Below are 24,094 nucleotides of genomic sequence, written 5' to 3' on the forward strand. Positions count from 1 at the left end.
GGACATCCTTGACTCCTCTAGCTCATTCTTCCTTATCCAATGTTATGGACGCAGGCAATAGAGTCCCAGAGGGCACAGAGCTTGCTCAAGGTCACCTGTTGTCATAACCCCAAGCTGAGACGTGGCTAGGGTTTACCGCGCATCCCAAGGTGGGTCCCTTCTGTAAGGATGGGACTTGAGACACAGTTCACTTGTTTGTTGTCCTTTTCATTGAACATTTACTTGATGCGGTCCCCTGTGGAGGTGGCCCCAGCCCGGGTACAACAGAGCTGGGCACCCTTAGCTCAGGGGGTCAGGGACAGGCCTACGGAAGCCAGAGGGCTCTATTTGGAGAGAGAAGGGTGGCAAGTGGGCCTTGGAGGTTGAGTGGAGGTCCCCACAGGCATGGTGGGGTCTGGGGGCAGGGGGAAGCATCCCCCCGCCATGTTGACCGGCTGGGTGGCTTTGGAGCCAGACCCACAGACCCACCCACATGGGGAAACTGAGGCTGGAGCAGGTGTGGAGACTTTGAAGGCTTTGAAGAACCGGTGCAGCCTGGGGCCAGGCTCTTCCCCTTCCGGAGCCTCAGTTTCCCCAAGAGTACAACGCGGCGGGGGCAGCTGGCAGAGTGGGAGCTAGGCAAGAATCTGGCTCCAGCTCCAACACGGTCACCCTCCCTCCACCCCGCAACTCTCAACCCCTCAAACACACGGGAGTTCCACATTACTCCTCTCTGGCTGACCGTAGGCCTCAACCCTTCCTCTCTCAAAGTGGGTTAATTTGGGGGTGTGACCCCACCCTCCAGCTGGCAGCAGAGCAGGGCCTGGGTGTACCGTGACTGGGCTTGGGGAATCTTCATGCACAAGATCTGCCTCCCAGGAGGGGAAACAGGTTCCAGATCAGGACCAGCCCCTCCTAAGTAAGCCATCTCTCCATGAGAGGTCCTGGATTACTGCTTTTATTTTTTATTTTTTTTAAAGATTTTATTTATTTATTCGACAGAGAGAAATCACAAGTAGACGGAGAGGCAGGCAGAGAGAGAGAGAGAGGGAAGCAGGCTCCCTGCTGAGCAGAGAGCCCGATGTAGGACTTGATCCCATGACCCTGAGATCATGACCTGAGCCGAAGGCAGCGGCTCAACCCACTGAGCCACCCACGCGCCCTGGATTACTGCTTTTAATTCTGTAAGCCCAAGGCCTCATTTTCCAGGAAGGCAACCAAGGCTCGGGGAGTCCTCCTGCTCACCAGCTGTGGGGAGGGTTGCTGGGGCCTCCTCCCTGCTGGCCATCTCTGACCTTTGAGACCCACCTCCATGCGTGGACACCAGGCGGCCATTGGATGGAAGGGGACATCAAGAACTGGAGGGACCCAGGCTCCCCTCTGCCCAGGCCAAACAAGGTCACCTGCAGGAAGCTCAAGGTTCGGGGGCTCAGAGTGGGGGAATCTGGAGGAAGCACAGAGGGGTGGCAGCTGGGTCCCTATCTGGAGCAGAGCATGGGGACTGGGTCTGGAGGGGTCAGAGCCCACGCTCTGTGGTTCAGTCCACCTTGAGGGTAGAGCCTGCCTCTTCTAGGGACCATAGCCCCCCACATCCTGGAGAGGCAGGTACAGCTAGGGAAACTGGGGTGCTAACGGGGTCACCCCAAAATCGCATAGCACAGGAATGCTGTAGAGGCAGGCAGTGAAGTAGGGGAGATGCCAGGAGCATGCCCTTGGTCCCAGAAATGCCATTTTGAGGGCTTTATCCACAGAGAGTGCTGGGATGTAGGAGCCAAGGTTTGGGAACAACTCAAATGCCTCTGGGTGGGGAACTTAAACAACAGTTCATTACATATGTATGTAAATTTTCTGGGGAAAAAATTTTTTTTAAAGGATTTATTTATTTGACTGTGGAGCTCTAGTTGCATGAGGACACAAGTCTCCAGGGAGCATACCTGGCATCTTTTTTTTTTTTTTTTTTAAAGATTTTATTTATTTGACAGAGAGAACTCACAAGTAGACAGAGAGGCAGGCAAAGAGAGAGAGGGGGGAAGCAGGCTCCCTGCTGAGCAGAGAACCCGATGTGGGGCTCGATCCCAGGACTCTGGGATCATGACCCAAATCGAAAGCAGAGACTTTAACCCACTGAGCTACCCAGGCACCCCCGGCGTCTTATTTTGAAAAAAGTTTTTATTTGATATTTATATTTCATGTTTATGTGGGGGGGGGCAGCTTCTGTGTCTTACTCTGCAAGTATGTGCTGCCATCATTTGCAAAGAATACATACACGTGTTGCTTGAACATGCAGGTCTGTGTGCGTCACGTACCCACTTTACGGACACCCACGTGCGTGCACGCGGAGCAAAAGCCTACTTTAAAACCACAGCTGCTTTACACATTCTTCTCAAGGCCTTGGGACACCCCAAAGGCTTCCAGGAAAGGGTGCTGGGGAGGAGAAGGAAAGGGGAGGGGCCCTCTGGGCCAAGAAAGGCATATTTAGGTCCCAGTTAGCTCTGAACAACAAGAGAGCAGAGGAAATCCTTCCTGCCAGACTAGAAGAAAATCCTCCCCAGGCTTCGGAGTGGAAACAAAGCCGAAGATCAAAGCCTAAACATGGGTGTCCCAGCCTGGAGACTCTTCCTCCATGTGTCCTCATCTAAGTGAACTTCACCAGCCCGGGGAGGTGACAAAATGAGGTGTTGGCCTGTTAGGGGCAGCTGCTGGAGAGCCAATCTGCACATCCCCTCCCTCCAGTCTCTTGAGAAGGGGTGGGAGAGGAGGGGGGGGCAGCTGTGGGGTCCGAGTGACTGTCTCAGGGAGGGAGGGCACGGAGGTCCACAGTCAGGCACTGTCCTCTCAGGCTCTTGTCAAGATAAAGGCAAGAGGAGCGCCTGGGTGGCTCAGTGAGTTAAGCCTCTGCCTTCAGCTCAGGCCCTGGTCTCAGGGTCCTGTGTGTTGAGCTCTCTGCTCAGCAGGGAACCTGCTTCCCTCTCTCTCTCCCTGCCTCTTTGCGTACTTGTGATCTCTCTCTCTGCCAAATAAATAAATAAAATCTAAAAAAAAAAAAAAAAAAAAAAAAAGCCAAGAAAAAGATGTTTTCTAGGACACAGTAGGGTAAGGGGCACCTGGGTTTCCACATCAGTTCCTTGGGGGCCCTGTTTCATCCAGCCCTAACTGGCCCCTTCCTGGGTCCAACAGCAGCCTGGCTCCCGCACATCAGTCCACCCTCAGGGGGAGGCCCCTGCAGGTCTGGTTTGTGCCTGATGCAGCCTCTGTCCTCAGACCTTCCCCACAGGGCCAGAAGCTGTCGGTGGGGGAGTCAGACACAGATTCGCAGCCCGCAGAACAGCAGGGAGCTGAGGGAGCTGAGAAGATGCCCCATAGGCAGGCCTCTTTGGTCAGGGGGAGGCCCAACCAGTAGCCCTGGTTGAACACCTGACAGCTGGAGCGCCGACCTGGGAGCGGGTGAAGCCTTGAAAGGGGCAGTAGGGCAGGTATCCCTGATGCTCTTGAAGGTGGGTTTCATATCCAGCAGTAATCCCCACTCAGAAGAGGACATGTCCATGCCCTCTGGTTAGCCCTGGTCCCTGTCTGCTCTCTGGCACCCTCCGGGCTTTCCCAGCAACTCAACAGGCCCGCCGGTGGGGGCGAGCTGGCAGAAAGGCTCTGGAGGGCAGAGGGCGCGCCTGCGGGGTCTCGGTGTGTCCAACCGGCTTCCCTGCAGGTACTTCAGCATCCGTCACGTGGTCCCTGACCCACCACGTTTTCAAAACACATCACCAGAGACCATTGGATTTCCTCTACATTTATTGCAACTGCTAAATGATTAACAACATTCACAACTTCTTAGATTAAAAAAAAGAAAGAAAAAACAAACCGAAAAACTTCCGTTTTGTAACATCACAAATGTCTTCTAGGTTTTATCAAGGACCAAAAACGCTAAAATTCTCTATATGATTTCCAGTGATGGAAACAAGCCAGAGACAGTAAGCACCCAAAGTGGTGAGTTAGCACTTTCCGGATGCCTGTCGTCCTCATGGAAGAGACCCTGGAACTAGAATGACAGAAAAGACACTGTGACTTTGACGAGGCTATGCAACTGCACATCGCGCTCGCACACACACTCCCTGCGAGCAGCCCCTGCCAGAGAGGGCGAGGGCGAGTGCCGAGGGCCTGTGTGCCCTGGTCCCTAGCCAACGGCTGGCATGAGGACACACCACCAGGCTCCGCCCCGGCTCCCATGACGCCACCCCCCCAGGAAAAGCATCACCTGAGTGCTCAGAGGACATTCCAGGATCAAGAAGGTGTTCCCTTTGACGTTTGCCAAAGGCTCCCAGGGTCAGCTCAAAGCGGGATGTCCCCAGGAGGAAGAGTGGCAGGAGGCTGCAGGGACAGGGCTTATAGCCTGGGAATCCCTATTTTACTTACAGATAAAAGTAGAGTTGACCAAGAGCGAAGATACTAGCACAGAGTGAAGATGATGGGCAGAGCTATCTACGCTGCAGAGAAAGAGCCAGAACCTATCTGGGGAGTCCATGTTTTGCTTGGGGCCAACAGGCGCTCTGTGAAACGCCAGAGAAGACCAAAGCCCTGTTCTCAGAGTTCCATCCACCTGCTCCACCCACGGCCAACAAGGAAAGCTACCGGAAGGATGAGGAAAGAAAGGAGATGAACCCCTACAGCTGTGGTCCCCACACCCTGCAGGCTGCTTCAGCTGTGCCGAGGAGTCTCGTCATCTGCCCGGCCACAAAGATCCGCCAGGAGCCCACGCAACAGAGCAGTGAGAAGCGAGGAGAGCCTGGAGGCCGCACCTGATGCGAAGAGACAGCATAGGCCTGCGACGGGCGTGGTGGTGGTGGCTGTGGTGGTGGGGATGGTGTGGGCCCCTCAAGATGGAGCCTGAGGAGCCCAGGCCTAGAGGTGAGGCCTATGGCTTTAAGAAACGGAAGATGCGCCGACATGGTAACTCACAGCTGTGCTCCTCTGTCCCCCCAGCTTGCAGAGTCAGCAGGATCCCAAGGTTCCCAGATCCAAGCACGCATTTAAAGCTTCCACACTGCTGCTTTACAAGAAAGGCTTGAGAGCCCCGCAGCCCGAGAACCTCGCACGTAGCTGCAAAGAGTGTGCACCGGGAGAAGAGGGAAAAGCGGCGATCACGCGCCTAGAAATAGCGAACAGCTGCGGGCCCGCCCCACAAGGACAACGCTTTCTGTTCTGTACAAGGGCCCTGACAACACAATTCTTTGCCGAGGTGCATGCCAGAAACGATGCTTCTTGAAGAGTCTACACCCCCGCCCCTTCGTAGAAGAGACTCCATATGTGGTTTTTCAAAAAAGCAAACTGCAGTGTGTGGATTCTAGGGAGATCAGCGAATTTGAGGGAAGTTTCATCAACATAATGATTACTCCCCACCAAACACAGCTCTGTTATCCTGTCGCTCAACTTCCACTCCGTCTCTCGGGAGCCGAGCCTCCATCAGTCACATGTTCGTGGAATCCAGCATCTCCGCTTCTCAGATCCTGAGCCCCAGCCCGCAGGCTGTGTGCCAGAGCAGACTCCACTAATACCGGATTACAGCCCCTATTTACGGCCTAGAAGCAACGAGAAGCCCCCATCTGTCATCATTTTGGCACCAAGTTTGCAAAGAGAGCACCAAAGAGAGCAAGGCGCCCTGCGACGAGAAACCCGACCAGAGCCGGCGCTAGAGCACAAACAAGGAAACGGTGCTTCCAAGGGCAGCACCACCTTCTGTGGTGGGAGCCAGGAAAGACTTGCAGGGGACTGGCTGCCGCAAGCATTTGGAAGAGGGGTAAAGGCAAAAGCAGATCAAAGTGGTGCACTCTCTTTTAAGAAGAAAAGCCAGGGGGACCTCCACACCAGAGCTGCAGAGGCGCTCGTCTCTCGAGGACGCGCCAGACCTACTTGGCCACTGGCTCCAGGGCAGATCCGGGCAGAGGTGGTGCTTTAAGAGTAACTGCTGCTTCGAGCCTTATTTGTCTCACCAATGGTTTCATCTATTCAGGGAGAGAATGATTTTGTTCATAACTGAGTTGGAAATTACAGGTGGGAAGGCTACTAAGAAGAGAAGAGAAAGAAGGGAATGTTTATATGGGCCCAAGGCCCTTGAGAAGGAAAAGGATTTGAAGATGCTCAGAAAAGGGATGTGGCAAAGCAGCTGCCCGGTGCAGCGCCGGTTTCCAGATCGCCCTCACACTTGCGGGACACCAGGCCCCTCCCAAGGCCCGCTGGTGGGCTGCACGCCTGTGAGCGCGGGGCTTGCGCCTTCAACCAAACCTGGAAGGGGAGAGGTGGGACACATCCACATCCAAACACTCCTTGTTAACCTCACAGAATGTTTTCGTGCACGTCTGTGTGTGTGTGTGTGTGTGTGTGTGTGTGTGTGTGTGTGTGCATGTGTGGTTTCCTGTTTGGTTTTGGGGGAGGAACCGCCTCTATGTACCAGCACGTCAGCTTGGGCGGAACACCCCATGCACCAGCTCCCACACATACCTATTTGTTGGCCCGTTTGTGTCTGTACATCTGCATCATCCTCTGACGGAACACGTCAAATGTGTCTTCCTTGTGCTCCTGCCCGTCGGCACCTAACCCCTCCCCTTCCGACGCAGTTCCCCTAGGAGCAAAATGGAGAGTTAGCCACACCCAAGCACAGAGCCTGGCCACCAGGGGACTGGAAATGGCACAAGGGGTCAGAGTGGATGGAGGCACGTGGGACACGCAACAGGGAGAAGGAGAGGGAAAGTGAAGACATGAGTCACCGCGGCGAACAAGGGTACTCACCTGCGCGGGTGTGTGGACTTTCTCACAAGCCTGATTACAGCAGAAAGCCTCCCCCAGCAGGTGGTAAGCTCAGTTTTAAAGGCAATCCCTGCTGGATATTAATGGGGCCTAACAAACTCTGGGCCATCTTCTCCCACCCTGGCTAGCTGGCTTATGGGTTCCCAGAAAAAGCAAAGTGGTTTTCATTGGAACTACCTAGATTACCACTGAGCTTTTCTGACAATAAGGAATGTGGCTGAAATGCCAGGGGCCAAGAAACCATTTAACTCATCTGTGTGAGTGCAACAAGGAGCCTGTAGGAACACCTGTATATGTAAATCATCTGCTTCTCACCTCATCTGAAGACTCCCTTTGTCAGGGAAAAAACCCTGCCAGTTTGAAGCCATGTTTAACATGAGGGGAGCCAAGAAATCAGGCTGCGGATCAAAGACTCAGGACCAGAATCCCAGAGAAAGCCTCTTCTCTCCAAGCACGCTGCCCACCCCATCCCTGGCCCCAAGCGCCTGCTGCGTACACGCTGACGGGCTCCCTGATGCCCTTCCCGCAGGAGCCCAGGCCGTGGCCCTCCTTCCAGCCCATCTTCTGCAGCATCTGGAACCCCAGGTTCTTGTCAGTCAGCTTCTGCTGGGCGAAGTCAAAGTCCTTGGGTTTCTGAAGAGAGATAAGGGTATAGCACGTAAGAACTTTGCAGACTGCAAAAAGCGCCCGGAGCACGGGCCTGCTCGTGCTGCACCTGGCACAGTCCAGCACCCCCTCCCCCGCCGCAACTGACTCTGATTCCACAGACACTGGGGGACACTGGGATGAAGCCACGGGCTATTTCCCACTTCCCAGCAACACTCCCTGGGTGGGCTGGGGCTTCTAAAAGTGAAGAGTAAGAGATGCCCCCACAGAACCCAGCCAGACCAGGCTCTCAGGCCCCAGTGTGACCACCAGCACTGTGGTGCTAAGACCATGAGGAAAACCCCGAGGGGCTGGAGGGTCTTGGGGCCAAGAGGTTAGCAGGAAGAGCCCAAGGTGGTGATGATCAGAGGGTACAGCCCCACACTGGGGTAACCAGAGCAGAGGCTTGAGGCAGCAAGGCCCCTGGTGTAAGGAGTCAGAAGGGAGGCAGGGCTGAGGCAGGAGGGGGCTGAACAGGCCATGAACCTGCTATAGAGACACTCTATGTGAAAAAGTGGCTCACAGGGTCCTCCCTACTCCCCTACCTGTTTGGAACACGCCTATGGGCTTCCGGAACTTGAGCAGTGACCCTATCCTGGAAACCTCTCCGCTCGCCCTCAGACATTGCTCAGCAAACCTGAATGACTTGTTCATCTGTCCAGCTGCCCCGTCCCAGGTCTGGGAGCTCCCCAGGGGCAGAGACTGGGTTTTACTGGGACTCTGGGATCCATGTCTAGCACAAAGCAGACCTCACTGAGAGCTGGGAAAGCTGGAAAGAAGGGCTAGGGAAAGACCCTACAAGTAGAGGAGCAAGAAGCCCTGGATAAGACATGGGCACCAGAGCTGGCTGTGGGAAGACAGGTTAAAAGGCCTGGGGGGCCTCTGGAGAGCCTGCCCAGTGTGAGCAGAAAATATTTCCGTTTATGGGGTGCCAGGATGGCTCAGTTAGTCAAGCGTCTGCCTTTGGCTCAGGTCCTGATGGAGCCCCACATCGGGCTCCCTGCTCAACGGGGAGCCTGCTTCCCCCTCTCCCTCCACCCGCCACTTTCCTTGTTTATGCACGCATGTTCTCTCTCTGCCAGATAAACAAGTAAAATCTTAAAAAAAAAAAAAAAGTTTTCATTTACTCATGAATATTCATAAGTACACACTGTCCCTACCACCTGAGCCTATTTTTAAAAACATTTAATTAACACCGAGGACAGTCTGGGTAGGCTGAGAAGGCCGCACGGGGAAAGGGCTCCTGCATCCTGATCAGCTGGTGCTGAGGGTAATGGTGAGAGTCTGAGGGTCTGAGCAGGAACACGTGTGGGAGGACAAGGGGGTGGCTAAGGCAAGGGAAAGGCCGGCCACAGGTCCCCAAAGGGCAGATCCTCATCCCTCCGGGAAAGCGGCTCAGACGGAGCAAGCTGGAAGCTCTTGGCCCACCGAGAGACTGGAGCTCGCAGGCCTCGGCTGCACAGCCAGTTAACATGCATTTCTTTTCACCCATTAAACCCCCTCTGAACCAAGTCACAGAGGTACAAATGAAGACTTGGGAACCACATGCTGAGATCAGGGGGCCAGGCTGAGCCCGAGCCCGGGTGCCACCTCACCCCGACCACTGGAGGCGCAGCCGGCTGTGAGCACCAATTCGAACTGAGCGCATCAGTTAGGACCACGAGATTTGGGCCCAGGAAAGTCCCCCCTCCCTGCTGTTCGCCGACCCTGCCTCTGGCTGCTGAGACCGATAGTGCTCTCGAACAGATGTCCTCCACACAGGCTTTCCTGACCACCCCACACCAGCAGAGCCCTCACCTGGTTCCCGACTCATCTCCCTGACCTCGAAGGACCTGGGATGTGCCACATATGTCCTAGGTGATCTCGGCCAGCCTTACCTGCCCCCACGTATGCACCTGTCTGGAGTGCACCCCATCTCCCTGAAGACCTGCCCCCCACCCCCACCCCGGGTCTGTACATTTCAGACAGTGGCAGCTCCGAACTCCGAGCTGCCCGGGTAGACAACCACGGAGGCGGCCTGCATGCTGGGCTTTGGCTATTCCACACGCAATCCATCGGCAAGTCCCACTGACCGTGTCTTCACCCTCCTGGGCCCCTGTTGACAGGCTGCTCTCAGCACAGCAGTCACAGCGGCCATGTCTTCCCCTCAAACTACCACCATGGGTCCCTGCGGGCCTCGCCCAGAGAAGCAGCCTCACTGCTGACATCTGTCTACGGGCCTTCCATGAGCTGGGGCCTCACTGCCTTTATTTCCTCACCTCCTTACCCCATGTGGGGGCCACAAAGGGCTACCTGTTGACACAAGACCACCCTGGGGCCTCTCCCAGGCCTCCCTGAATAAATGGCACCCCGAACCCCACATTATTCCCTATTTCCCTTAGACCTGCTTCCAGCACACGGGCCACAAGAGTCTCACACATTCCTGTCCCTGTTGGCCCTGCTTGCTACTGCCTCCAGGTGGCAGACGGGGCCTGGCACATGCGCAGGGTCTGCCAGTTACTGCACACATGTGTGCAAACACCCATCCACACAATGTCTTGGCTTCTAGCCAATCAGTGAGCTCTTTAGCTACATTTACAGTCCGCTAAATCCGAACTGTAAGGGCCAGGACGTTACCTCCCAATCAGGCCTCGCCTATTGGTTAAATAAACACATTACTACTCACCTGTGCTTCTGGCAACATAAATCAGTTTCAAGAAATCCCCAAGAAAAAAGGCTGTTTGTTATGCTTTGTACGTTGTGCGGTCTAAAGTACCAGTGTTCCTTAGTTATAAGCCACAGTGTCCTTTAAAGCTCCGGCAAATCCCAACTGGCATGTGTGAGAACTTGGTCATGCTCACCTTCTTTTTGGACACGGGCCGCCCCCGAGGTCTGTCATAGGCGATGCGAACTGGTTCATGAACTGGAAGACACGAGAAACATACCCGTACACACACATCAATTTCTCCGCATCTCTCAGCACTGCCCACACCGTGGCCTGCAGGCTGCCTCTCAGGAATCACGGGCACCAGGAGCACAAAGGCAGGAATACATGGGCCCCAGTGAGGGCTGCTCAACTGGAAAGAGTCTACTTTAACAAAGGACTTCCTGCATGTATGATGAAGGGTTCGATGCACAGGCCACTTTCCATGACTATAACAACACGTTTTGCTTCAACAAATAAATTATTCGCAGTCTCCAGCCCTCCTAGAGTTTCTGCAACTGTTCTGCTGATAAAGACTTAAACGTCCACATAGAACTTTCCAGTACAAAACAACCGTGCTTCTCATACTGAGCACTGAATCACATTATAGCCTTATTTTTAATGAAGGAGAGATCAGCAGGGCTGGGTTTTTTCTCATCAACCACCCAAGGAACTGAGAGCTTCCAAAACAGAAAGAGCTCCACTTTTTCCCCATGAGAGACTTGAGGCATTGGGAGAGGCTGCCAGCAGCAGCAGGAAGTTCTTACGGACGTCTGAATTGGGTAGAACAGCTGGCAATCCGTGGTAGCGCCAAAGTTTCCAAACACAAACCACAGGACTATTCTGTCAGCAAGAGAAACTGAACTGATGCTCTTGGAAGTAAGTGTGACAGTGAGCACAGAAGTGACACAAGACGGGGCACTGTTTGCCACAACCACCTCCCAGGAAGGTACGGCAGCAAGCACAGCCCAGGCCTGCGTTTGTGACGACACCTGGAAGGGTGGGGGGCACGAGGAATAACGAGGGCCAGGGCCGGTCCATCAGAAGGTCGCACACGATCCCATTCTGTCTGCTGACAGTCTAGAAAAGGCACGACCACGAGGCCAGAAAATGGGGAGGGGACCACAGAGAGAGAGACAGACATTTCTGGAGAAAGGCTCCAGCTCCACCGTGCTGGAGCAATCCTGGCTGTACACGATTGCCCAAGCTCCTCAGACTGTGCCCTTAAGAAGGACGTGTGTTACTGCTGTTAAACGGTACCTCAAGAATCTTAACCCTCCCCACGGAAGAAGAGCAGATGACCTCTCGTGGCCCAGGCAGCAGAGCACAGGGCACATGGCTCCCACTAACCCTGCCCAAGACCAGCCCCACCTGTGCCCTCCTTCCTCATCATCACTAAGCAGGCATCAGTGCCCTGGGCCGTCCAGGGACTCAGAAGGCTGGGTACTCCCCAAGGTCACCAGCAGGAAACAGCTGACATGACCAAGGCCTGTGCCCTTCATGGCTGGGGCTCCTCCTCTGGACTGTGAGCAATCCTGGAAACACCGAGCAGCCTCTGATGCTGACACACGGCCGCTGCACCAACACAGCAGCACGTCCTCGGACTGCCAGCCCTACACCAGCTGGCAACGCAAGCTTCGCAGGAACATTTCGGAGTGGTATGCAAAACCACTACAATTATTTTAGGTTAAAAACACAAGACCAAAGAACTTCATGTTCTGTTGGCCCTGGGGGGTTTAGGGAGATAACGTCCAGGCTGGCAGGTATAATCAGAGGCGGGAAGGGGGACAGGGACCGGCTGGTCATCTTGTGGCTAAAAGCCTGGGCTAAAGGCCAGTAAACTCTTCCATACTGTCAGGCGACGTCACCTGGTCTCCACAACTTTTCCTGGTCACTACTGAGCAGCACAGCTCCTCTGAGGTGCTGACCGGAAGGCCGTGTTAGGGCAGATGGGGCGATGACCTGGCACTCACCTTTGGGCTCCTGGATGAGACACAGCCTCTTGGGAGCTGGGATCATGCCGACCTTCAAGGACTTGCTGCTGACCCTCTTCCGGGGGAAGCAGGACCCCGAGGAGGCCTGGGACAGCGCAGGTGCCCCAGCTGGGCCATCTTCAGCCGCCTCACTCGGGAGGCCATCGGTGGGGGGGCTGCCCTCAGAACCCTCGGACTTGGCCGCTCCTCCTGCGGACCTGGAGGACCCTCTAGGAGTGGAGACCTCTTCACCCCCCTCCTCCTCGTCGTCGTCCTCCTCCTCGTCCTCCTCCTCCTCCTCAGGCATCACCTCTGGGCTTTCCAGCTCAGCCTCGTGCTGAGGGGGCTCATCTTCAAACTCTCCTTCCCCTTCCATGGGATCAAGGGGGCCTTCCTGAGAATCTGCGCCCTCACCAGCGTGGAGGTTCCGTGGAGACGATGTAAAACAAATCGACGGGCATAATTCAAATACTTTCTTTCGATAGAATTTGAAGGCTGAACTATTTTGGTCATGGAGAAACCTAGGATAAGGATGAAGGATACTGGTTAATCAGAGTGACCTCTGAACGTTCATATTTATTACACTGTCCAGAAGAGATCCAGCAAAGCTGGAGTGGGACCAGGAAACAAATAACCTAACCCCTTTCTACCAACTACGGTTGATGGTGCAGCCGCACAAGGAGATAGAGATCCGAGGACTGGTGGTAACCAAGCAAAGAAGCCTCATTGCTTTTCAGGGGAGGGAGGTGGAGGAACATGGTACGCAGGAATGACCAAGGAATGTGCTGCTTTAGCATTGTAGTCAGAGATCCAACCTGGCCCTCTCCTCATCCCCTTCTAGTCTATCACCAGACACTCTGGGACTCCCGTGCACTCGCTGTGACTGTACGGTTCCTTTCACACCGCCAGGTAAGACAGAGGAAGGCACATCACTCCTGCCCCTCATTCTACAGTGAAGCTGCGTCAGCGTGGTGGCAATACTGCCTCTCTGAGCCTCTGGGTCCCCCGGCCACCTTGATCCGGGGCCACAGCTAGTGTGAGAAACTGAAAACATGCACGAGGACACAAATACACTTGGACCCAAGTAAAGAAACCCTTGTTCTTGGCTAGAACAACTCAACCTTATAATGATGTCAATTCTTCACTGATCAAAGTATCAATGCATAAATCTATCTCAATAAATGCCTCATTTTTTTCCTGCATTTGAACATGATTCTAGACTTCACAGAGGAAAAAAAAAATCTGTAAGAGTATCTGGGAGAACTCTGAATAAAATCAATGAAGGGTTCTGACCTTACAGATATTACAGTGTACGAGGCCCCTACAGTTATAGCAGTGTGGTACCAGTCCTTGGATACACGGACAGAAAACACCAACACAAAGGTCAGAAACATGGTATCTGAAGTCAGCTACAGAGATGGCTTAAAAATAAACTACACTGGGGTGCCTGGGTGGCTCAGTGTGTTAAGCCTCTGCCTTTGGCTCAGGTCATAATCTCAGGGTCCTGGGATCGAGCCCCACATCGGGCTCTCTGCTCAGCAGGAAGTCTGCTTCCTCCTTTCTCTCTCTGCTTCCCTCTCTGCCTACTTGTGATCTCTGCCTGTCAAATAAAAAACAAACAAACAAACAAACAAACAAACGGAGAAAGAAAAAGTCCCAAAAAACCAACAGAAAGAAGGGCAAAGATTAAGAACTTGAGCCCTCCAAAAGACAGCTAGAATGAGGGCGCCTGGGTGGCTCAGTGGGTTAAGCCGCTGCCTTCGGCTCAGGTCATGATCTCAGAGTCCTGGGATCGAGTCCCGCATCGGGCTCTCTGCTCAGCGGAGAGCCTGCTTCTCTCTCTCTCTCTCTGCCTGCCTCTCCATCTACTTGTGATTTCTCTCTGTCAAATAAATAAATAAAATCTTTAAAAAAAAAAAAAATTATTAAAAAAAAAAAAAAAAGACAGCTAGAATGAGAAAACAAGTCACAGAACAGGAGAAAATATCTGCAAATCATACACCTGATAAAGGACTCCGATAAAGGATGTATGTAGTGAACCCTCAAAACTGATTTATAAGTAAAAAAAAAAAATTCAATCAAAAGATGGACCGAAGATCCAGACACTTAAGTATAGAAAACACACAAGGACACCTGAGGGCACTCAGCACGGCTAGTCCTTGCAGAAATGAGAACTACGGTGCAACCCCGTCTCCCCGCGCTGGGACGCTAACATGACCAAGCTGACACGAGCAAGTGCTGGCGAGGATGGGGAAGAATCAGAACTCTCGTCCAGGCTGCTGGAAATGCAAAATGGTGCCACTCCTCGGAAAGGCAGCTTGGTAGTTTCTTCAGAAGTTAACCATAGACTCATCATGGAGCCAGCCTTTCCTAGAGAAAAATAAAGACCTTATCCACAGCTGCTCACAGCTGCTTTATCTGTAACCATCCCAGACTGGAAACATCTCGGTGCCATCAACAGGCAGTGCGGAAACCACTGGTCTAGCCGCACAGTGGGACACACTCAGCAGCAAAGAGGAATGAACTGGGCACACACGCAACAAACACAACTGACTCTGAACAACTGCGCTGGACAAAAAGTGAGAACAAGCTGCATTTACAAAAAATTGTAAAAAATGCAAACTATTTACAACACCAAAGCTTTTTTAAAGGACAAACGTTTCTTTCTTTCTTTTGTTTTTTTAAAGGGACAAATGAACAGTCCACAGGAAAATAAAGGACACAAGTTTATGAAAAGATGTTCAATTTCACTCCTAAGGAAAATGGAAACTAAAATTTCATGGAAATGAGAAATTTCTCATAAATCCTACTGACCCTAAGGTATGCCAAAAGGTGAGGGGTGGGGACAAGTACTCTGGATACTGCTCTAGGCGTGGCCCTCGGGGAGGGGGATTTCTATTATCTAACAAAATTACAAGTGCACTGACCCTGAGGCCCTACAGTCCCCCTTCTGAAAGATACATGAAGATTCTCTCCAGGAAGTCACTGTGTGTGAGGCCACTGATAAGGCCATAAGAACAATGTGAATGATGAAGGCTGGGGAATGACCCTGGTGTGGCTACATGTAGAGAATGACAGTGGACAAAAGAATGAAGGGACAAGTGGGGAAGGCACAAGGGACTTCTGGATAGGTGGTGAAGGGTAAAAAGCAAGATGCACAAGTGTCTATTACATATAGAAAGTTACATGTAAGAACAAAGGGGTTAGTGGTAGAAGAACAGGGGGAAATGCACACACCCCCTATAATTGAATGAAAATGGTTTCCTGTTGTTGGTGGGGGGATTCCCACTCAGAGACTTCTCTGAGATTACCTTCTATAATTTCTACTTTAGAACCATTCAAATGCTGAATTTATTTTTAAAATTAAATTAAAAAGGGTAGAAAAATATAGCCCTAAACTGAATCTCTGTAGAAACAAATGAACCTGACAATATGTCAAATTGATGACCTAACCACACACAAAAAAAGGATTTAACTCAGATGACTATTGAGCACGTTAGAGGTATCATTTTTCTAAAGGAAAAGAAACACAAAGTCACTTTGACATTTATTATGTATGTGTGCTGCCAGGTGCAGTCATTCTCAAACTGCTCCCTGAGCACCAGACTGGGGGACAGGGGGAATCACTCCACCTAATGTTGCTGTACAGTGGGGGACTCTGTGTGGGGACGGAAGGGACAGTGCCGCCTTAGGAACATTGCTCAGAAAAGGCTGTCAGAAATGGTGACAAACTCAAACCTGGCAGTTGCAGGTTCCTAGAATACTGCAGAACTCTCACTTGGAGAAAAACAGACAGACAGACAGACAACACAACCGATGGAATGCTCCCGGCTGCCCTTAGCGGAGCCATCCCCTTACCTGGGTCCTGCCCAACTGTGAGGCGTGCTAGGCCCAGCTGGCCCCAAGGTCACCAGGCCTGTAAAAGGCAGGACAGGCTGAACCCCATGAAGCCGTCGGTGCTCCCCAAGGCTGGACTGGGTCTCACAGGAAGCAGGAGGCAGGCCCAGTGCAGAATCTACTCAAGGTCCCCAACAAGCTAGAAGAATGTGCTGGGTCACTACTGGGTCCCAGCAATGCTCTAGGACATGTGTAGTTTTCAACCCTAGTCTTCATTCATTAGACTAAGGCATGGCTCTCCAGCATGGTAGGAGCAAGGCAAGGGTCCAGAGTTCCCAGCCAATGGGAGGATAAAATACACACAACATGGGATCCCCACCTGGGTTACGGCTCAGCACCAGGAACATGGAGCTCCTGGGCAGCCTCCCACTGAAGGAGGGGAACCCGCCCCACAAGGCAGTGCAGGCTCCTGGTTCTGTCACCCGCAGGCTGTGTGCTGTTGAGTGGGCACTGCATCTGAGGAATGACAGTGGTAGCAGCACCCCCTCCTGGCAAAAGGATGCCAGGCCACTGCTAAGTGGAAGTGCCAGCTGCCCACGGCTGGACCAGGCGCCATCCATCACCACCCGGAGCACTGGTGTGACCAGGGACAGTGCCCCGCCTCCCCCTCCCCCACAACACTTGGCCTCTGTAAAGGTTCTGGGGAACCCACTGGCCTCTATGCCTGGGTGCTCTCTCCCCCTTGCCCTGATCAAAGTCCACTTGACCTTCAAATACAGCTTAAACTTCCCTCCAGGGCAGGTTTTTTCCTGATGCCACAGATGAGGGCAGTACGGTCCAACACCCCAAAGCAGATGCTTCCTCCTCACAGCCCTGAGCTCGGCAGAAGTGATGCCATGACTTCTCCTCAGGTGCCTCTCGGGGCAGAAGCGTCTGCCAGGCCACCCAGAGGCTCTCAGGACACTCAAATTCAAAGGGCATGATGGCTACATACCACAAGTCGGGGTTGTCGGTGCTGTTTTCTATGCTGAACTGTTCAATCTCTGGTCCCACCTGAGCAACAAATCTGGCCAGTTTCTCCGCAGTCTCCATGGTCTTCGTGTCAACTACAAAACAAAGCGACTGTCACATGTCAATTCTGAGCTGCTGCTTCCAATTTCTGCTTTGGGGGTTGGGTATGGAGACTAATTATAAAGACAGCCCCTGGTGTCCCCTCACTGCATCCCTGCCCTTTGCATGGGACTCTGCAGCTCTGTCCAGCAGAGGCAGATCCTCTTCTGTCCCCCCAAATCAGGGCTGACCTGGAGCTGCCTGCTGACTGACAGGAGGAGGCGTCAGTGTGGAACCTGGGCTTGAGGCCTTGAGCACCTCCACCGCCCTCCTGACTGTCAGGTGAACAAATCAAGGCTGACTGCTAGGGGGCGACAGGCATGTGACCCAGGCACCAGTTACTTCCGCTGATGGCCCCATAAAACCTGCTGCCTGCAAACACATGTGTGGGCCCAGCCCAGTTCAGCAGACTCGGGGCACTGTGCCCCCCGTCTGAAGCCACAGTTCAGAATGGCTAGTTATATGGCGACAGCTAGAGAATGTAGCAGTGGTGTAGATTCTGGTTCCCCTCTCCGTTCACACCCAGTGCTAAGTGGGCCAGGGGCAGGCTTGCCACACAGAGAAAAAGTAATGGCCAGGAGAAACAGAAGAAATGGCAGGTCAGCTAAGTCTGAGGAAGGAAACAGAGACCTCAGGGAAGAAGGAGCAGAATAAGAGACGAGGGCAGCCCTATGGAACGTAAAGAGGGGAAAGAACAGAGAAATGGATCGAGCAGCTCGAAGCCCCAAGCATGGCCCACGGCACAACTTGGGGGCGGGGGGCAGTAAGACGACCTTGCAGGGGAGCGCGGTGAGTTAGCTCCATCCCCGGACAGGAGGAACACGGCTACAGGACTGGAGGGCCAGCCCCTCTAGGAAATAAGTGACGTGCGCCTCCACGTGCACCTGTCCTGACCAGGTCCCCGTTGCTTCTGCCTGCTGCACCACCGCTCAGGCCACCCAGGTCTACCACCCCCACTCCTTAGAGACCCCCTGGAGGTTGGAGAGTTGAAGCTGGGGCCCGTTAAGAGGGGGATGGGAGGGAGCACCCACCGTCAGCAGATGGGCAGGGAGAGGAGGTTTGAGGGGCTCCAGAGACTTCCACTCCTGCTGGCTTGGGGGATGGGCCCGAGGCTTCTGGGCTGGGGTCCCCAGGAGAGGGTCCGGCCGGGTCAGGTGGGCAGTCCTTGGCAGTATCATTTCCATCTGGCTGGGACAGCTTTCCCTGCAATGAACCTGGAGCCTGCCGGCCATGGTGTTTCAGTCTGGTGCCTGAGGAGAGGAGGGTCTGGGTCCCAGTGGTTGCTCTCCTCACCTTCCAGCCCCGGAGCCCTTGGGTGCGGAGCAGCCCCCGCCGCCGGCCTGGGAGGAGCCTCTTCTTGAGGCTCCGGATGGCCCGGGCATACAGCATGGCCCGGACCGCACACTCGGCCGCTGTCGGCTTTTGATCTGCTCCCGGCAAGGTGTGGCTGACCCGCTGCACTTCTGCCAGCTTCAGTTTGTAATACTTGTACTCCAGACTACTGTCATCGGACAGAAACCTACATAACAAAACAGACACAGAAGGATATTGGTTAAAACACCACCATGTAGGGGCACCTGGTGGCTCAGTGGGTTAAAGCCTCTGCCTTCGGCTCAGGTCATGATCCCAAGGTCCTGAGATCGAGCCCGGCATCAGGTTCTCTGTTCAGCATGGAGCCTGCTTCCTCCTCTCTCTGCCTGCCTCTCTGCCTACTTATGATTTCTGTCTGTCAGATAAATAAATAAAATCTTAAAAACAAAAACAAACAAACAAACAAAACCACCACCACGTACTGAATCAATGCTATGATCCCATTTCTGTACACCCTTGCCTGCCGTCTGAGAGGCTCTGCCCCACGGATGACCCGGGTCCCCTCCTGCCCAGAGTAACTGCAGGGCAATAGGAGCTCTAAACCAGCACTGGTCGTTCCTCCTTGGGTTTCATCCCCAGTGATGAAGGTGCTCACAACTCGTGGTGGCCTCGTAACACATTCACTCTGTAGCCACAGAGACACTGCCACTCTGTCGCTTGTGGGTGCCATTTTTGGGAGATGACATACTTCAGAGGGCCCAGGGACGCTGGGTACTCAAGAGAGCCTGGCTTCAACTGCACCACTGAGGCCAGGGTGCTGTGGCTGTGAAATCATATGCCGGCATTATAACGAGACAGAGGTGCTGGGGTGGTTAAGTGTCTGCCTTTGGCTTGGGTCACAATCCCAGGGTCCTGGGATGGAGCCCATCAGGCTCTCTACTCAGCAGTGAGCCTGCTTCTCCCTCTCCCTCTGCCTGCTGCTCCCCTGCCTGTGCACGCTCTGTCAAATAAATAAATAAAATCTTTAAAAAAAAGAAGAAAAAGAACAGTATAGGAAAGAGAAGGAGGGTGAGTCCCAAGCGCTGACACAGAAAGACACCCACGATATAGGCGGAGAAGGCAGTATGTTACAGAAGAACAGCATCGACATGGACCACATGAATCTGCTCTGTGTACACGGATCCATGTGCATCTGCTTTCTTCCCATGGGTAGAAAGAATATAAAGCAAACTTAATTTGCCCTGGGGAAAGGACATATGAGGCACGGAGGGGAACTTAAACTCTTTACTGTTTTCCACTTCGTGAGCACCTTCTTTCATCTCCATTAATCCTTCCCTTCTAGGGTCTGGGCTTTTCTCGCCGTTTCCTTCTGGCCTCCTGGGTGAATGCTCACATTCACTCTATTTCTGACAAAGGTGTCCCACATTGAACCGGTTGCAGCTGGATGCAACGGGTGCAGAGCGCCCCCTGCTGCTTCCTTGTGAAGTTTCTAATGTCTTTGCTCCTCCTCCTCCACTCAAAAGTTATTTAGAAGCAAGTTTTATTTTGGTTGTTGCTAGTTTTGACTTATATGCATTGTGTAATGTGGCCCATGTGATTTTCCTTTCCTGGGATGTGCTGAGTTTCTCGGGGACCTCGCACATTTCAGGAGTTCAAGAATGTTCAGTTTCAGTTTGTATTCAAGAGGAATGAACACTGGTGGGCAGGGGAATATTTCAGGTGGCCTTCAGACTGCCTGACATTAAAAGGTGGCTGAACTGGTGAGGTTCCCGATTAGGAATGACAGAGGCTGACTGGAGGCAGGGCTGCGTGAAGCAGGGTGCTGGCAGCATGGCCTAATGTGGAGAGCTGCTGGGGGGCAGCTTCCCGGGCAGCTCTCGTTAAGGTCTGCCTGGATCGGATGGAGCATACCCTCTCCATCGCTGCCCTGGACACTCTGCTGGGCCAACACCACCATCCCGTCGGATGGCCCCATAACAAGCAAGGGTTCCCACATACAGGAGCACTGACTAACAGAAACGGTCTGGTTATCCTGTTAATTAAACACAGCCCCAGTAAGGTACCCCCTCACCCAGAGCAGAAAGCAGAGTCAGCACCCAGGTGACTCCAAAGCCCAGGATACAAGCCCCATCCCCTCAGACAGTTTTTTTTTTTTTTTTAAAGATTTTATTATTTATTTGACAGAAATCACAAGTAGGCAGAGAGGCAGGCAGGGTGCAGGGGAGGCAGGCTCCCTGTTGAGCACAGAGCCCAGACTCGGCTTGATCCCAGGATCCTGGGATCATGACCTGAGCCAAAGGCAGAGGCTTAACCCACTGAGCCACCCAGGCGCCCCAATTCAAATGATATTTTTGATGAACTACATACATGTACTCTTAGTCCTAAGTTTACTAGTTTCTTATCATTCTTTCTTGGCACCACATCTTCTCCTCTGATAGTCTCCAGTAATTCCTTCTGAAAGAGTTTTCAGAGTCAAGTCTGAGTTCAGCTCCCTAATCTGTTCTTCATCTGGGTCTATTCTAGCCAACCACTGACATTTTTATTTCAACATTGAGACTTTTCATTTCCAAGATCTTTAACACAGGTTCTTTTCAAAAACAAAAAGCTCCTATTTCATCGATACAATATACTATTTTCCACCTAAGACTGTTAATTACACACATACATGTTTAGACTAATTATTTTTCTTATAGTAACTCCATCTTCTCAGGTGTCAGCTCTATTTGAGTTTGGTGACTCTTCTTCATGATGATTTTCCTCAAATATTTTATTTCTAATTCAATGCTTACTTCTAATTTTGTACCTCCCATAGTTACAACTCTGGCTATGATTCTGTCTGTTACCACTGGCCGTCAGGGACCATGAGCCTGGTCAATTGTGATACAGAGTTACATGTCCTCAGTCTTCTCGGGGTCCCCTTTCTCTCCAGCCCAATCACCTGGAAATTGCCCCTAGGCCTTCCAAATCTGGAGTACCTTACCCAAGAGAATTTGGTCTCTGCTTTCACCCTTCAATCTGAGGTTATCTAGCTTCCTTCCTTCAGCATGCACACTGATTGAGGCCAAGAGCCTGGATGAGAATCTCAAGTTTGTCTTACTAGTTTTGCACTCTTTAGGTAAGAGGCCTCTTTGATCCTCAAGTTTCCTATCTATAAAATAAGGATGAGAACATATCTGTCTCACAAGGTTTATGAAGATTCAGTCAGCTAGGGCTTAAATCAGAAAAGTGCCGAGAATAGTACCAAGTACGGAGAATGCAAGAGTGTTTGACAATCAAGATTTCAATAAATTATGATGGGACAATTTGTTTATTGGGCTGTTTGTTTTTTTAATTTTTAAATTATATGCATACCTCATTCTAAACATGAAAATAATCCAAATGAGTCTGAGAATCCTGTAAAAGTAAAACCATGTAAGCTCCAACCCTCCCGTCTGGTAAATGATGCTGGTTAAGACCAAAACTCTAGTAACGTTAAAAGGAAATTTATGCTTTCAAAGCACTTTTAGCGATTACAACAGCAAGAATATTGAGTCCAGAATGGGTACAATATTGATCACACAAGACCTAAATAGACACATAAAAAGAGGAACTACAACTAGATATACTATGAGGAAATGTATAATCTTTGTTAATTAACAAAGGACTAGGAGGTAAAACATCACACTATGAAATTATCTTTAAGTTAAAACACAGGTGAGGGCATGGCATGCTTAGAGAGTGGTAACAGGTCTCAACTGGGACAGATAAGCCACAGAAAGTAACCTGATGATAAAGACTGATGGCTTCCATCAAGGGCAACTCCTGCCCCCAGTGGGAAGGAGAACTCTACTGGCATCTAGTGTAAGGGGGAAGGCCAAGGATGCTGCTAAGTGTCCTGCAAAGCTCAGGACAGCCCCCACCAGAGAATTATCCAGTCTCAAAGGTCAATTGTGTTGCAGCTGAGAAAAAACAACAGAGATCAAAGGCTTCTCAAGTTAACTTTCTCTTTAACCCAGAAATTTCACTCCCAGATATTACTAATCAACTGCCAGAAATGTAGACAGAAATAAATAGAAAACATTGTTTATCGTAATGGTGTTTACAGTGAGGAAAAACTGGAAAGAATCTTAAGAACGCATCAACTGGCAATGGTTGACTGTGCTCGGGTACCTGTGTACAACGGAAGAGCACGCAACTGCTGCTAACAGGGACAGCGATGTTAGGTCTGAAACACAGGACACGCTGAGAGGGAGAAGTGGTGGAGTGCTGAGTGATGGCATCTTTACCTTCTTTATTACTTTTTTCTATTACATTTTTCTAAAGGACATATGCTACTTTTAGGATTTAAAAAGTAAGGGGTGCCTGGGTGGCTCAGCTGGTTAAGCTCCTGATTCTTGGTCTTGGCTCAGGTCATGACCTCAGGGTCCTGGGATCGAGCCCCGAGTTGGGCTCTGCTCTGTGCTCAGTGTGTTGTCTGCTGGAAACTGTCTCCTGCTCCCTCTCCTTCTGTTCCTCCCCTGCTTACATGTTCTCTCTCTCAAATAAATAATAAAATTTTAAAAAATAGAATCTTAAAAAAAAAGTTAAAGTGTGAATATTTTCCACTTGCAGCAATCTAGAGGTAATCCTAAACACACCAGAAAATGGGATGCATTAAGCCATTCACTTAACCAGTTTAAAACAGTATGCAATCAAAATCATTCTGAAAGTGTAGCCAGAGAGGGATGGCTGACTGAACTCCGGCCACCTCCACTATGGACTAACAAACACAGCTGTCTGAAAGTGTTTATGAAAAATAAGGAATACGAGCATTTTCCTGTGCTATCTAAAATGAGCAAGAAAAATACATACATAAACCGCAAAAGAGCAACATACATTATAGCACAGTGAAATCATAGCTACATGACACGAAAACCCAAACAGTCCACAACAGGCAGAAAGACTGGAAGCAAATAAGGAAAACTGGCAGTAGACACCGGCGGCACATGGGGGCTTCCCTCCACTGTCTTATTCTCGATTTCCTCTAATAAGCAAGTACCGTATGTATGTGTATAATAAAAGATTTTATTTATTAAAAATTTTTATTTATTTATAGACAGAGACACAGCGAGAGAGGGAATACAAGCAGGGGGAGTGGGAGAGAGAGAAGCAGAATTCTTGCCGAGTAGGGAGCCTGATGCTTAATGAATGAGCCACCCAGGCACCCCAGCAAGTACTGTATTTATGCTGAAAACTTTAATTTTAAAAACTTGTTCCACTGGCGTGAAGAGGCAATGAGGCAAAAGGAGAAGAGAGTTTAGCGGACAGCAGCAGGAAGTCATAAGCAACTGAGGTGACCCACCCTGAACTTCATGTGCTCTTTGCATGCGCCTCTCCCCTCATCCTTAAGCCAGCACAGAGGCATGAGGGGCTCCCTGCCCGGATGAGAGAAGGCCAGAGTGGCAGGGAGACCATGGCAGGGTGGCAGGGCGGCAGCGGAGCTGGGGCCTGAATGTAGGTGAACCCGACCCTCTCTCATGCTCTTCCCACTGGCTAATACCATGCCTCAAAATCGCTATCTCACCCTCCGCAGCGGACACCATTGAGACACGAATTTTGCTGTGTGTTCTATGGGAGGGATTCAGAGGGGCAACATTTAAAGACCTACCAGTAAGCAGGGTCCTCCTTGAGAAGAGCTCTCTCTTTGGGAGACAAGCTGCCTTCAACAACACGAGTGACCAGTTGGTCGATGGTGTCCACCACCTTGTGATCCGCTCGCTGGGGGACCGCTGGAACACAAAAA

At 51.7% G+C, this 24,094-nt stretch overlaps 1 protein-coding gene across 11 annotated transcripts in view; it reads right to left on the bottom strand.

Annotated features, from left to right (window-relative positions):
• Window positions 1-3,747: 3,747 nt before the first annotated feature.
• Window positions 3,748-24,094, bottom strand: part of SUGP2 (SURP and G-patch domain containing 2) — a 30,777-nt gene continuing 10,430 nt past the window's right edge. For 8 of the 11 annotated variants that reach the window (XM_059389486.1, XM_059389491.1, XM_059389488.1 and 5 more), the window contains 8 exons: window positions 23,960-24,080; window positions 18,054-18,541; window positions 16,907-17,018; window positions 12,076-12,596; window positions 10,260-10,321; window positions 7,271-7,407; window positions 6,469-6,589; window positions 3,748-4,012 (listed from right to left, as the gene is read on the bottom strand). In XM_059389486.1, the coding sequence (XP_059245469.1) occupies window positions 6,469-6,589; window positions 7,271-7,407; window positions 10,260-10,321; window positions 12,076-12,596; window positions 16,907-17,018; window positions 18,054-18,541; window positions 23,960-24,080 (1,562 nt within the window). In that variant the 3' untranslated portion in view covers window positions 3,748-4,012. The other 3 variants (XM_059389487.1, XM_059389481.1, XM_059389482.1) reach the window with 3 other exon arrangements.

This window comes from Mustela nigripes, chromosome 2 (genome assembly GCF_022355385.1).
Source record: "Mustela nigripes isolate SB6536 chromosome 2, MUSNIG.SB6536, whole genome shotgun sequence".
Classification (NCBI taxonomy): Eukaryota; Metazoa; Chordata; class Mammalia; order Carnivora; family Mustelidae; genus Mustela; species Mustela nigripes.